The 16375-nt window shown below is 38.7% G+C and overlaps 1 protein-coding gene across 3 annotated transcripts in view; it reads right to left on the bottom strand.

Annotated features, from left to right (window-relative positions):
• GRIA3 (glutamate ionotropic receptor AMPA type subunit 3) overlaps nucleotides 1-16375 on the bottom strand; it is a 394073-nt gene that overhangs the window by 91083 nt on the left and 286615 nt on the right. For all 3 annotated transcript variants that reach the window (XR_004901045.1, XM_028522764.2, XM_028522765.2), the window contains exon 11: nucleotides 275-651. Coding sequence is in view for 2 of the 3 variants with exons in the window: in XM_028522764.2 (XP_028378565.1) it covers nucleotides 275-651 (377 nt within the window). In the remaining variant the exon portion in view is untranslated. The remainder of the gene's footprint in view (nucleotides 1-274; nucleotides 652-16375) is intronic.

Here is a 16375-nt window from a genome sequence, read left to right as displayed (position 1 = left end):
ATTAGTAATATTACCTTTATCCTGAGTTCGAATGTTTGATATAATGCATATGAATATATGATACTATAGAAATGCATGGAAGACTTTTAAAGCAACACCAAGGACACACTTACTTCATGGATGCAAGCAAACAAAAGGGATCGATGATAATTTGTCATTGGATGGGATGTTAAGTGAATGAAATCTGGACTTGAGATGGGTGAATACCAGATATACACAAATGGATCATGGCCATAAAATGCAAAGAGGCACTGGGTATGACATGGAAACAAACCTTGGAGAAATATCACATCCTTGCTGCATAAAGGCACCCAAGGAAAACCAAAGACTGTTAAATATTCCAAATTCATTTGGAGGATCAGGAGGGCTTTGAGGGTCACGAGGTTCTTCATTGTTGTCTTCCAAGTGCCATTCATAAGGGCTGAATCTGCTGACCAGGAAAAGAACTACACTGACTCCAATGTAAGCAAAGACGATGCACATCCAGATTTCGTAAGCCAAGGGATCCAGAAATGAGAATACTCCTGGTTTTGATTTCTGAGGCTTCTTTATCATGATGGAGATGCCCAAGCTCATAAATGGCTTTGAGAAATCTATGACTTCTTCACGGACCAGTGTTATAGTAAGTGGAGCAACAGCTATATCAGCTCTCTGGAAAAAAAAAATAATTTTTAGAGACAGTATTTCCATCAGTCATTTGCCACTTAATATACCTCTTGGGTGGAAATATAAAGTCTTACATAACTATAACCAATTCATTTGTCAGTGCTTTGGTTAGAAAAGTAGTAGCATTCAGTGGATTCTAAAATGCTTTATCCTGAATGTAAGTTAAGGAAAGGACACTGGCTGGCCTTTTGTCCTGAGACATACTGGCTTAGGGCAACTGACTCAATTATTTTTTTCAAAAAAAATCCTTTGTTACCTTGCAACTCATCTTATATTCCCTTGTGATATATCACTGTTAACTCTTGTTATGTGATTTTAATTTTTATGCTCTTATGTTTTATCTTCCTTACTTGACCAGAAATTCTTATAGGATGAGCATAATAGTCCACACTTGTTATAAGTGCCTCCTTTTGCACCATGAAGTGTGACACAAGTATACAGTACTTGAGCGTTTGATGTTATCCTTGAATTATTTTTGGAGAGTATGTTTATTAAAACATAGCATCTTTGAAAGCAAGGACTCAATCTTCTATTTTTGTACCTATTGCTGCAACAGATCCTAAAGTAAACAAACCAGAAGTGCCCGAAATATAAGTTGTTGATTACTGAATATGATATATGCAACCATGAAAGAATTCTGTGTGGGCAATAACTAGGGTAAAGCAGTTATTAAAATACATATTAATTTATATAGTCATTATTTCTAGTAATAAATATCAGTGTAATGCCCACATATATTACATCAATAAAATAATGTGTCAGTAGTGCACTACATAATTACCTCAGGCAAAGGTAGGCAATGTTTTTATATTAATCCTATGAAAATAGGCCCTAGGAATCTCTGCACTTAGTTCTTTTGCCTTCCACAATTATTCCTGTACAATAATAGTAGGTTTTAGTCTGGAGTCAGTCCTAAAGTGCATACCTAGAAAAATGCTTCTGACCAAGGAAAGATATGAAGTAGAAAGAAAAAAAAAATTCTGATGGTCATTTGTCTATTTAAATAGAATTAAGCCTCAATATCTCTACCAGTGGGGAGAGGTGGGGGGAGAATGATGAGTCTGAGATTGAATATGTTTTCAAAGAAATGATGTTTTACTACCTTGAATTACATATGATGATTCAACCTGGTTAAGAAACACTCCCTAATTAATTTCAGGGGAAATGTAGCCAATAAGCAGCCAGCTAACATTTATTCAGTGCTTATTCTATGTGAGGCACTGTTTTAATATATATAATTATTTCATTTAATTCTCACAGCAAACTTGCAGTCTGTACACAATCATTCCCATGTTCATGAAGGAGAAACTGAGTCACTAAGAGACTAGAATTAGAACCCTGGTCTTCAGATTCCAGAATTCACTCTCTCACCATGTACCTATGCATATCTATCTATGCAGTTAGAACAACCATAATGTTCTAACTGCATAGAAACTTGCAGATTTCTACTATATACTAGTTTCACGTACAATAACCAACCACAGCCAACACCTCTCCGGTTCATTCCAGTGCATATTTGAGTGTCTATTCTGTGCCAAGCACTACTCTTGGTGCAAGGGATGAGGCAGTGAGCAAGACGGGTAAAACAGACAAAAATCCTTACCCTCATGGAGAACATTCTACAGTGCAAGCTGAAGAAAGTAAGTATTTGTTGAAGCCAAGAGCCTGCTGAGCAAATCTACCTTGATGGATCAATACCATCACACACTCACCATTTCTAAATTAAATCAATTGTCTATCACTTTAAAGTTGATTATTCACTAAATCTATAAATGACCCTTATTTCAAACTTTTCCTAATCTTAATCCTTTTCAGTCCTGTCATGCCTGCAGATGATTTTGCCTCTTTACCAAAAAGATGGAAACTACAATATGAGCTCTATCAACTCAGTGTCCTTTTTCTCTTTCTCGAAATATTGCTGTATCTTCATCCATGCCTTCTAACATTCCATCTGATAGAAAATGAACTCTTTCTAGGATGTAATGCACTTATTCCTTATATACCATATTCTTCTGTCTCTTCTTAAAACTCAGTTCCATTTATTCTTTTACTAATTTTTACTTGCCAATCTATTCCAGTGCTTCTGAACATTTGGTTCCCTGCACGAGCACCATCAGACTCACCTGGAACTTGTTAGAAATGCCATTTCTTAGGCCCCACCCCAAATGTATGGAATTTGAAACTGTGAGGGTGGGGCTCAGCTGGCCCTCATGGTGATTCTAATGCTTGCTGTAATTTCAAAACCATTTGTTGATCTATACATTTAAAATCATACTCAGGCAATTCTGTTTACTGACAAACAAAAATGAAACAAAAACCATTCATCCCACCTTCTTTTGATTCTACTACCCTCTTAACCATATGACATCTTTCCCTATCACCACCAGTCTTCTTGAAAAAAAAAAAACACTCTTGCTCTTTATTTTAACCCCACTTTGTCCTTATACAGCAGTAATTAAACTTCCATTCCTTCCAATTTACTGAAATTGCTTCTTGAATTATATACTCATATACTGAATTCAAAGACCTTCCCTCAGACATTAACTGCTCACGTGACACCAATAACCTTTTTCACTATATAGGTATACCTCAGAGATATTGTGGGTTTAGTTCCAGGTCACTGTGATAAAGTGAGTATCACAATAAAGTGAGTCATAACTTTTGCTGGTGGAGGGTCTTGTCTTCAATTTCTAAAAAGCACAGCACCTGTGAGGTGCAATAAAGGGAAGTGCAATAAAACATGGTCTGTTTGTATAGTCTGTATACTCTCTTTATGTGGCTCTCTGATACTGAAGATGGAAGATGGTGTGTTCTCTTACCTTTCTGAATGTCCCTTCTCTAGTTTTTCTTTCTACTCTTCATCTCTCAATGAAGGTGTGCTTTTGCATGCCCTGTATATACTCACATAGTCTGGGTTAGGAGATAACTGATCAATATTTGTAGAATAAGCAAGACTCTTTTAAGGTTGTGTCCTTCACTTTCTCCCTTCAGTATTATTTTCTATGGCTTAACTTTTCCCTAATTGCAGCTAATTTCCTGAATCACTACTTCTACATTTCTAACTGGATGGGAGCCAAAGACAGATTTTATCTATTTTACCCTTTTCCTGGGGCCAGACCTGGCCAGAGAAACAAAAGCTACTAAGAAGAATGGAACTGGCCAAAAAACTAGTGGGTTTTTTTTTTTTTTTGGCAAAGAGAGTCTGAATCAGCTAGAAAGAACCTTGTCTTGCCAAGCGATAAAGCCACCTTCTGTCTTTGCCAACATATTTCTGCCTCCTGCTTAGAACATGCAAATGCACCACTAATATTATTTCTAACTTGATCTCATTTGAATTTAATTACTTAATTTAACTAGTTTTTTATCTTTCAAGTCTAATTGACAGCTCTAAGGGAAGTGGCCATTTCTTTGTTTTGAAAGGAAGAAATAAGGGAATAAGGGGTATTTATGTGATAAAATCACTTTGGACAGAATTTAGGGGAATTGAGCTCTTTTTTAAATAGGTAAAGAAAGGAGTTTGAGAATCTTGACTCCCTTTAAGAGGAAAAAATCTAACTCTGTAAGTATTAAAAAGAGGTGGCTGTATAGACAAAGTCGGACTTCTCATCTGGTTCCCAAGAACATGTAGCAAAAAAAAAAAAAAAAAAAAAAAAAAACAGATTTCCAAAGGAAGCCATTCCTAGTTTAAAGTACTTTTTTTTTAAAGATTTTATTTATTTTTTTTTTAGAGAGGGAAGGGAGGGAGAAAGAGAGAGAGAGAAACATCAATGTGCGGTTGCTGGGGGTCATGGCCTGCAACCCAGGCATGTGCCCTGGCTGGGAATCGAACCTGCGACACTTTGGTTCGCAGCCCGCGCTCAATCCACTGAGCTACGCCAGCCAGGGCAAAAGTACTTTTGACACAAGATAACATGAAAAAACTGCTTCCCTCAAGCATTTGCCTTTTTCTCTCAGCCTAGCTTTTCTAGCTTTTCTGAATGGTTTTTTCTAAGGAGCTTTTACAAAGAAGGTGGAGTTTCTTTTTGGGAGAGTGTTCCTTCAATGAAGAACAGCATTAAATCTATGCTCAATTAAGCCTCATTAATGTGGACCTGGCTCCAAATTGGAATTCCCATGCCCAACCTTAAAAAAGACCTATTACATGTCTGTTGGGTACTAGACGTATTAGGTGATCACTCCATAAGTTATATAAATGTCTAATCACTATGCTGTACAGATGAAACTAATATAATATTGTATGCCAGCTGTAACTGAAAAATAAAAAAATAATATTACAGACAAAAAGACAAAGGGAAAGCAAAAAGCAGGTGGGAGAAGCCTCAAACACCAGAAGAGATGGGGGCTACTGATCAAGCATCAAGGGCATCCAGCTCCAGAGGGAACTTGGAAGCCCCTTCTACCTCTTGTATGCTTGGTGAAACCAAAGTAGCAGAACTGTCATGTCAGCTCATAACTAGCCTTGGAGAAGCCCTTGCCCTCTGCCACTGCTATTCCCTCCTTCACATGAAAAGGAAGTTATGATAGTTGATTATTTCAGAATTCAAGACATGCTTGGCATATGTGGGGAGAAATCCACATGATTATTAAAGAACTGGCAAGCGGCGGATAAATAACTAGTGTCAGAAAATACCCATTTAGCTCTCCTAAGACTGCCATAGCTTGCAGATGAGGGGAAAAGTCACTGTTAAGGCAAGCTAAAGATTTAGGAGGCCAACATTAAAAGGCAACTCCCAAAATGGCATTCCTTTCCTGGTTTCTGCTCCTTATGAAAGTCAACTTTGGCTGAGAGAGAGTATTAAGAATTATCCATGGGGCTAGAAAATAGGTGGATTTGACTCAGTAATGAAGTTCTTTGCTTGTGGTGTCCTGAGTCCAGTGGTCTTTTGTCTTCAAGGCTCTGCCTGTGCTAGCAGTAGGCAGGCCATTTTCAGAAACCTAGGTGGGTAAGTAGGAGGTATGAGGGTATTCCAGGTGACAAACAAAACCCAGCAACTACTTAAAGGATTTTATTTATTTTATTTTTTATTTATTGATTTGAGAGAGAAATATCAATTTGCTATTCCACTTATTTATGATTTATTGGTTACTGCTTGTATGTTCCCTGACCACAGATCAAACCTACAACCTTGGTATATTGGGACAATACACCAACCAACTGAATTATCTGGCCAGGGCTACCTAAAAGATTGTAATCAAGCAGCTTAAGAGGGGCAAAGGAGAAAAAATTGGGGCAAGTGTAATAGAATAACAACAACAACAACAACAACAACAACAACAACAATAATGTGGCTGTGTTGGTGTAGTAAACTCACCAACTAGGTTTGAGTTTTCCACTCACCAGTGGCAAACCAAAAGTAAATGCATTATTGGAGGGGATTTAACTCAAGGGGGGTTATAATCCTTTTCACAGGTGAGTTGCCAAAGTTGTAAATTTCATAAAACTTAAAACCCAACAAAGTCATATATGTAGGGATGATGCACTTAAGAGTCTGACAGGTTTGAGACAGAAATGACAGTTTAAATGGCATTAATTTTGGTAAATTTAGAATTGACAAGATGGCAGAAGAGTGAATGGAAGTCACACTAACCTCCTTCCAGGACCAATGTAGAATTACAACTAAACTGTGGAGAAATCACCCAGAACAAACAACTGAACAATAGGGAGAGAGAAGCCTTATATCCTAAGACAGACAAAGAATCATCTTCAGCACTAAGTGACTGGTAAGGAGTGCAGAGGAGACTTGAGAAGGCTGGTTGTGTGCCCACAGGCAACAGCTGAAGTACAGGAGGGATAATTAAGTGGCTGGTTGGATCCCCCTGAGAAGTGTGGGGTCTCAACACTAAGCTGTGAACCCCAGCCTAGAGCACCAGAGCCCAAAAAGTACACAGACAACAACTGGCAGTGAAAAGTGGCAGGGTTTCTCTCTGCCAGAGATGTCTGGCTGGAGATGCAAACAGACATTTAAAGGGCAAACACACACATTTTCATTTGCAGCCACTTACCCTGGGCCTGGCAAAGGTGGGGGCAGAGTGGGCTGGAGACACCTGAGGAGAGACTGGGGATGGAAGATTTAGGGAGAGAACTGAGAGAGTAGATGGTGCTGAGTCATCCCCCGTAAGGCAACAGCCATCCTACTCAGGCAGACCATTCCCCTAAGTTGCAGCAGCCTGAGGGAAAAAAATAGCCCCACCCCCAGGAGGGACTCTGTCCTGCCCTGTAGTGCTTAAGCATCACTGATGAGTGCAGACTGACTAGATTAACAAGTGAAGGAGATAGCCACAGACAGTAGATCCCTAGAAGTCTCAAACTGATTGCCTAAGGTCAGATGGGGTTAACATCTCATATCACCAGAGGCGGATCCAGAAAGAAAAGACAGTGGAAAATAGAGGCTACCAAGAGGAAATCCACTCTGGTCTCTCCATGATTTGCGATATCTTCTTTCCTACATAGCTTTTAACATTCATTTCTTAATATGCACAAATTAAGTTTGTGCATATTAAGTCATTAGATTTTATAGTATAGTTTATTTTTCTCCTTTTTTATAATAGTCTTAATTTCCTTATACCCTTATTAATACAGATTCATTTATTGTTGATAGTGGGATTGCTGAGGGAAGTTATTTTTGTGGTTGTGGGTTTGTTTCCTGACTTTGTGGTTTAGTTCTGGCTGCACCTGCATAAGAGCATACAAGATGTGGGTGGAGTGACTGTCAGTCAACTGGCTGGAGGGAAGGACCCACCAAAGAATGACCCAACAATACTCAAAACCCAATTACATCCAGAGAGTGAACATAAATGGCATAAGGGCATCCCATGAGCATCAAGTTCAGGAGATCAAGGAGGCTGCACCATTGAATCTTACAGGTCTTCTAACATAGAAGTTTACACCACAAAGTCAGGGAGTCAAAATACATCAATTTAGGAAGCAGAAGTAAACAAGAAGAGTCTCACAAGTAATGAGAAGACAAAGAAACAACCCCCAATTGAAAGAAAAGGAAGAATCCTCAGAGAGGGTGTTAAATGAAATAGAGACAAGTCAACTATCAGATATTGAGTTACAAACAATGGTTATAAGGAAGCTCAGTGAGAATTATCAAAAACTATAGGGAAGCTATGAGGAACTTACAGCAAATTATATCAGCATGAAATAGGCCATAGAAACTATCAACAAGAGTCAAGAGGGAATGAAGAATAGAATTTCTGAACTGATGAACACAGTAGAAGGAATCAAAAGCAGGCTTGATGATACAGAGGATCAAATCAGCCACTGGAGAGCAAGGTAGAAAAAAACTCCCAGAAAGAGGATAAAAAGACTCAAAAAGAATGAAGAGGGGTTAAGGGAAATGCATGACAATGTGAAATGTAATAATATTTGTGTGATAGGTATACCAGAAGGAGAAGAAGAGGAGCAAAGGATAGAAAACCCGTTTGAAAAAGTAATGATGGAAAACTTCTCTAATTTGATGAGAGAGAAAATCACACAAGTCCAGGAAGCACAAATGGTGCCAATCAAAAGGAACCCAAAGAGGTCCCCTGCAATACACAACAGAATTAAAATGGCAAAATTCAAAGACAAAGAGAGAATCTTAAAGGCAGCAAGGGAAGAACAGGAAGTGATATACAAGGGAGCTCCGATAAGGCTAATAGCTGACTTCTTAACAGAAACACTACAAGCCAGAAGGGAATGGCAAGAAATATCCCAAGTAATGAAAAGCAAAGGCCTGCAACCTAGACCCAGCAAGGCTCTCGATTAAAATGGAAGGTGAAATAAGGAGCTTCCCAGACAAAAGAAGACTAAAAGAATATACCTCCACCAAACCAACATTGAAAGATATGCTAAAGGGACTCCTTTAAGAAGATGAAGAAAAAGAGTGAGAGAGAGAGGAACACAGGTACAAGGGGGCTCAGGTACAAACAGCAATGAACAAGTACCTATCAATAATAACCCTAAATGTAAATGTATTAACTGCTCCAATAAAAAGACATAGGGTAGCCCTGGCTGGTGTAGCTCAGTGGATTACTCAATCCACCTTGGTTTGGGCCTGTGAACCAAAGGGTAGCCAGTTCGATTCCCAGACCCTGGCCTGAGTTGCAGGCCAGGTCCCCAGTAAGGGGTGTGCAAGATACAACCACACATCGAGTTTCTCTCCCTCTCTTTCTCCTTCCCTTCTCCTCTCTCTAAAAATAAATAAATAAATAATAAATAAATAAATAAATAAATAAATAAATAAAATCTTTAAAAAAGACACTGGATAGCTGAATGGATAAGAAAATATTACCCACACATATGCTGCCTACAAGAGAACCACCTGAGAAAAAAAAAGACCTACACAGACTGAAAAGGAAGGATTGGAAAAAAATATTCCAAGCAAATGTACAGGGAAAAAAAAGCCAGGGTAGCAATATTTATATCAGACAAGATATACTTCAAAACAGAAGCCACAAAAAGAGACACAGAGGGTCACTTCATAATACTAAGGGAAGAATCCATAAAGAATACATAAATACTGTAAACATATGCACCCAACATAGGAGCACCCAAATATATCAGAAAATTCTCAGAGGACTTCAAGAAAGATATAGACAGCAAAACAATTTTAGTAGGGGATTTTAACACCCTACTATCAACAATGGATAGATCTCTCAACCAAAATAACAACAAGGATATTGTGGAACTGAATGACACATTAGATCAAATGGACTTAACTGATTATATGTATACCTTTCATCCCAAAGAAGTAAAACAAACAAACAAACAAAAAAACACCACTTTTCTTTTTTTAATTTAATTTAATTTTTTAAAGATTTATTTATTTATTTTTAGAGAGAGGAAAGAAGGGAGGAAGGGAGGAAGTCCTATCAGTGTATGGTAGCCTATATTGCACCCCCTAACAGGGACCCGTCCTGCTACACAGGCATGTGCCCTAGACTGGGAATAAAACTGGCAACCTTTTGATTTGCAGGCCAGCACTCAATCCACTGAGCCATACTAGCCAGGGCAAAATAGATATTCTTTTCAAATGCACATGGAACATTTTTGAAGATAGACCACAAGATAGGACACAAACAAGCCTCAACAAATTCAAGAAAATTGAAATTATTTTCAAGCATCTTCTTGGATCACAATGGCTTGTAGCTAGAATCAAACCTAAAGTAAAAAACTCAAAAACATTCAAACTCATGGAGACTGAATAGCACGCTATTAAACAATGAATGGCTGAATAATGAGATCAAGGAATAAATAAAAAAGTGTCTGAAAACAAGTGAAAATCAACACACAGTAGTCCAAAACCTATGGGACACAGTGAAGACAGTCCTGAGAGGGAAGCTCATAGCAATAGAGGCCTACCTGAAAAAGAGAAACATTTCAAATAAACAAACTAACCCTACATGTACAAGAAGTGCCGGAACAACAACAAACAAAGCCCAGAGTGAGTGGACAGAAGGAAATAACCAAGATCAGAGCAGCATTAAATGACAGAGGGACTAAAAGAATGTTGGGGACCACCCTGCCTGGTCTCAGGAAGCTGTAACCCCCTGTGACTTAGGCTGAGTGAGAGACCTCTGGACCAGGAGCCACTAAGGAGACAAAACTTATTTCCCTGGCATGAATGCTGCGTGTTCTGTGCCTGACCTCCTAAGCTTGATAAGTTAGCCAATGACAGGTAAGGTTTCCCACGGAGGGAATTGCCTAAGACAGGCATGATCACATGGAGACTTCTGGGAAGAGAATCGGGGCTGTGGAAATGAAGGGGTGATGGACATCAACCACTGTCCCCTCTGCTTTGTCGAAGCCTGAGTCCTTGTTCTTAGATGTGAGAAATCCAAGTCTCCTGGCTGCCTTTGTCTTCTCTGTTAATTCAGGCCTGCGGAAATAACAGGGGTGGTGCAGCCCAGACCAGAGATGGTGTACCCCTGGGGTAATCAGGCCTGGGACATAGAATATGCAAGATCCTGTGAGATCTGTTTGCTGAGGGATGTTATTAGATTAGAATTTGAAGGCACAGACAGGAAACTAAAACTAGCCCTTTGAGCCCTGTTAGGCCTTTTAAATGATAAAATTCCAAACTCTGCCCAGAATCATAGCAGGGGTTCTGTCTGCACCTTTGTAAGTCACCTACTTCTTTTGATCTTTTCTGCCAGACTGTGAATCCACAAACTAAGTCTGTATTCTCAATAAAAATCTGCTTGGGAATGGAAACGGCGTGCTCCCCACTAGAGAGAGTGATCATTCTGTCCCTATTTCCCCACAGGACCTGGTTGTCTCTGTGTATGTTTTTCTTGTGTTTTGACGAGCATCCGCAACAGAGATGGATACTGCTGGTTTGTATCTGCCACAAAAGAATAATTAAAAGTTCAAAAAATACAGGAGCTGGTTCTTTGAAAAGATAAAAAATATTGACAAGCCTTTAACCAGACTCATCAACAAAAAAAATGGAGAGTACCCAAATAAATAAAATCAGAAATGAAAGATAAGAATGTAAAAGATACCACAGAAACACACAGAATTGTGAGAAATTACTACAAAGACATATATGCCAAGAAATTGGAACCTCTGGGTGAAATGGACAAATTTCTAGAAAAATATAATCTTCCAAAACTGAATCAAGAAGAAGCAGAAAGCCTGAACAGACTGATAACAGCTGGTGAAATTGAACCTGTAATAAAACAAACAAACAAACAAACAAACAAACAAACAAAAAACCCCCCCAAAAACTCCTGGCACACAAAAGCCCTGGACTGGATGGTTTCACAGGAGAATTTTACAAAAACATTTAAGGAAGAGCTAACCCCCATCCTTCTCAGCCTATTCCAAAAAATCCAAGAAGAGAAAAGACTCCCAAACTCTTTTTATGAGGCCAGCATCATCCTAATTCCCAAACCAGTCAAAGACACAGAAAGGGAAACTACAGGCCAATATCACTAATGAACATAGATGCTAAAACCCTCAACAAAATATTGCTAAACTGCATCCAGCAATACATCAAAAAGATCATACACCATAATCAAGTGGGAATCATTCCAGGAATGCAAGGGTGGCACAATATTCACATATCAATAAATGTAATACATCACATAAAAAAAAAAGAAAAGGCAAAAATCACATGCTCATAGCAATAGATGCAGAAAAAGCATCTGATAAGGTACAGCACCCATTTATGATAAAAAACACTCAGCAAAGTGGGAGGAGAGGGAGCATACCTCAACATAATAAAGGCCATACATGAGAAACCTACAGCCAACATCATATTCAATGGGCAAAACCTAAAATTTTTCCCATTAAGATCAGGAACAAGAAAAGGATGTTCACTTTCACCACTTCTATGCAACATAGTATTGTAAGCCCTAGTCATAGTGATCAGACAAGAAAAAGAAATAAAAGGCATCCAAATTGGAAAGGAGGAAGCAAAACTATCATTGTTTGCAGATGACATGATAGTGTCCATAGAAAACCCTATAGACTCCACCAAAAATCTTCTCAACCTAATAAGCGAATTTGGCAAAATAGTAGGATAGAAAGTCAATATTCAGAAATTGAAGGTATTTTTATACATCAATAATGAAATATCAGACAGAGAAATCAGGGAAAAATCCCATCTGATATAGCAACAAGAAAAATATAGTACCTAGGAATAAACCTAATAGAGGAGGTAAAAGATTTATATTCAGAATACTACACAACACTGAAGAAAGAAGTTAGAGAAGACACAAACAAATGGAAGCATATACCGTGCTCATGGGTTGGAAGAATTAACATCATCAAAATGACCATACTACTCAAAGCAATTTATAGATATAATGCAATCCCTATTAAAATACAAATGACATAATTCACAGATATAGAACAAACATTTCAGAAATTTATATGGAACCATAAATGACCCCAAATTGCCACAGCAATTTTTAGAAAGAACATAGTAATAGGGATTATAATACCTGATATCAAACTATATTACAAGTCCATTGTAATCAAAAGAGTCTGGTGCTGGCATAAGAACAGACACATAGATCAATAGAACAGAATAGAGAGCCCCAAAATAAACCCAAGTCTCTATGGTCAATTAATATTTGACAAAGAGGGCAGAAGCATGCAAATGGAGTAAAAATAGCCTCTTCAACAAATGGTGTTGGGACATCTGGACAGCTATATGCAAAAAATTGAAGTCAACCACTAATTTACATCATACACAAAAATAAAGTCAAGATGGATAAAAGACTTAAATTTGAGTCACGACACCATAACAGTCCTAGAGGAGAAGATAGGCAGGAAAATCTCAGATATTCCATGCAGCAATAGTTTCATCAATATGTCCCCTAGAGGAAGGGACAAAAAGGAAAGAGTAAACAAATGGGACTTCATTAAAATAAGATGCTTCTGCAAGGCCAAAGAAAACATCAGCAAAATGAAAAGGGAACCAGCCATGTGGGAAAATATATTTGCCAATGATACCTCAGACAGGGGTTTGATCTCCAGAATATATAAAGAAGTCACATGACTCCAGGAAGACAAACAACCCAATTAAAAATTGGGTAAAGGACCTGAAGAGACACTTCTCCAAGGAGGACATACAGAGGGCCCAGAGACATATGGAAAGGTGCTTAGTATCACTGTCCATCAGAGAGATGCAAATTAAACTCAGAATGAGATACCACTTCACGCCAGTGTGAATGGCCATCATAAACAAATCAACAAACAATAAGTGCTGGTAAGGTTATGGAGAAAAGGGAGTCCTAGTACACTGTTGGTGGCAATGCAGACTGGTGCAAACACTGTGGAAAACAGTATGGAATCTTCTCAGGAAACTAAAAGCGGAATTGCTTTTTGACCCAGCAATTCCACTGCTGGGATTATACCATAAGAATCCTGAAACACCAATCCAAAAGAACCTATGCACCCCAATGTTCGTAGCAGCACAGTTTACAATAGGCAAGTGCTGGAAACAACCTAAGTGCTCATCAGTACATGAGTGCATCAAAAAACTATGGTACATTTACACAATGGAATCCTATGTAGCTGAAAGAATGAAGGAGCTCCTAGCCTTTGCAACCTCATGATGGATCTGGAGAGCATTATGCTAAGTGTAATAACTCAGGTGGTGAAAGACAAATGCCATATGATCTAATTTATAAGTCGAACCTAATCAACAAAAGACACAAGCAAGCAAAACAGAACCAGAGACACTGAAATAACAAACAGAGTAACCAGAGGAGAGTGGGGAGGGGGATAATGGAGGAAAGAAGGGAAAAGGGTCACCAAGGAGCATGTGTAAAGGACCCCTGGAGAAAACCAAAGTTGGCTGGGATTGAGGGTGGGAGGTAGGGGTGAGTGGGGCGGGGGGAAAGTGGTGGCAGGAAAATGGAGACAACTGTACTTGAACAACAATAAAAAATGCAAAAAATAAAGTAAATAATAAAAGAAAATGTATAAATTTAATTTCAAAGCTTAAAATTGGCAGTCATCTTTCATTTTTTCATTCAGCAAAGATTTTTAAGGTTTTATTTATTTATTTTAGAGAGAAGGGGAAGGAAGTAGAAAGAAAGTGAAAGAAACAGATCACGTGCTTCTTCCAAGCCCCCAACTGGGGACCTGGTCCTCTACCCAGGCATGTACCCTGACTGGGAATCGAACTGGCAACCTTTCAGTCCACAGGCTTGCACTCATTTCACTGAGCCACACCAGCCAATACTCATTTGGCAAATATTTATTGAGTATATTCTAACATGCTAGGTGCTCAGATTGCAATAATGAACAAAAGATATACAATGCTCCCTATCCATTTCACCATCTTCACATCGCTACTTTGGTCACCATTATGTATCATTTGGGCGGCTCCATTTATCTTCTGACTTCTTTTATCTCCTGCTTACACTCTGATCTCCCTTTGATCCATTCCTTACCCAATAGCCAGAAGACTTTTTTGATCATGTTTGAAATCTCTCTTTAAATTGTCAGGAGTTCCACTTTTAGAACATGAGGTGCTTTATGGACCCACTCCTCAGAGTGGCCCCTGTGAAGAAAGATTTATCTGATGTGGACCTTAAGAAGGAATTTATTTGCTGGGCAGAACTTCCCATGGTCAGCTTAGGGCCCAAATTTTATAAATAATGAGTTTAGCAGCCATTTGTGGACAAGGGTTCCTCATGTACTTTGTATCCCAAGAACTTCAGTTTGAACTGTTGGCTTCCTGCACTATACACTGCTTATTTATGCTGTCTGAGTCAAATACTGCAGAGAAGTCCTGGTTTCATCTATCGATCAGTGGACTGAGATGTGCCCCAAGCAATCAGAACTGCACAATATATACTCATTTACATACATACCAACCAATTAGAACTGCTCTATCATGACCACTAAGAACACATGACACAGACTAATGACAACTGCATGATTCCGACCAGTCAGAACTGTATGAATTTGGAAACCTCATTTGCATAAAATTGGACCTATTGGGAACTTGGGCAGGAACTATTTCTATAAGATGTAGCCCTCCTTTTGCCTCAGTGGAACATATTTTTGGTTATGCAGTTTCCTGTTTTGCAAAGTATTCACATGAATAAAATTTTTCCTTTAAAAAATGCCATTAATTTTTTTGAGCTAAAAGGCTTATGTTATAGCTTAAAAGTAGTTTCACCTGATTATCTGATTCAAATGTTGAAACCCACCTGGAGACTATACATGAACAGGAGCATGTCAGCCACCATTTTAAAGCACTTTCTGAAAGCAAGGAGGAGGACAGGAGAAAGGAGGTAGGTTATGTACTAGTATGTAATGCATAAGATATTATATGTTATATGAAAGAAGCAGCAGACATGACCTGTCTTATCCCTATACCACCATAAGGTTCTAGTGGCCTTTGGCAGACATTTCCTTTGGAAAGTTTAAATGTGGTGGAAAAGGAGTGGGGCAGAATCAAGCTAGACAATAGGAATGCTGCATGTTGAGGGACAGGATATAAACTGCTTTATTGGCTGTACTGTATGGGATTTTTACTGTCAGCAATTGTTAAGATCTTGAGAAAGGGATGTGGTCTATTTAAATCTGTGCAACAACAAGCCGTGTCACAATGGGATCTCCTAGTTTATTTTTCTAGAACAGATGTCCCAGTCTGAATCTATTGGTTAGAGCTCCCTTTCCTTAGGGAGCTAAGAGAGTTAAAGACAAAATGAAGACAAAGGAGTGTCCCTGGATCTGAGTAAAGGCCTTGTGAGACTAAATTTGGTTGGAAATATTTCCTGACCTGCTCTGCTAAGAGTGGCAGACTTCCATGTGGCATTAATGCTCCTTCCTGTAGTTCATATGCCTCATTTGAAAGAGAGGGGCACTTATCAAAGCATCAGTCCTTTTGCCAAAGCCCACTATAATCACCTGAGGAATAGAGGAGAATACTTGGAATCTGTTACTGTACCCTTACTTCTCTTCTTTTAGCTGGATAGACAGATCAAATTTCTGTCTTAGTGGAAAATGAATTCATCTTAGGATAGTGATAACCTAAGAGATAATTTCTTCTAGGTAAAAAACATGTCAGTGTGGATAGCATCTATAAAATTGCCATTTGTCTTGGGATTGTGAAGGAGTCTGAGGATGCCCAAGGGATGTGACCTGGAATCAACTGTTCCCAACTCCATCTTCATCCCCACACTCTCTGCTATCTTCTAAGCCAGAGGTACCAATCTGGGAAGTAGCTTGTCTGGCTTCTCCCAAGGCAAC

The sequence above is a fragment of the Phyllostomus discolor genome, chromosome X (genome assembly GCF_004126475.2).
Source record: "Phyllostomus discolor isolate MPI-MPIP mPhyDis1 chromosome X, mPhyDis1.pri.v3, whole genome shotgun sequence".
Taxonomy (NCBI): Eukaryota; Metazoa; Chordata; class Mammalia; order Chiroptera; family Phyllostomidae; genus Phyllostomus; species Phyllostomus discolor.
Note: the sequence above shows the minus strand (reverse complement) of the source record. Positions and strands in the feature narration are given on the sequence as shown.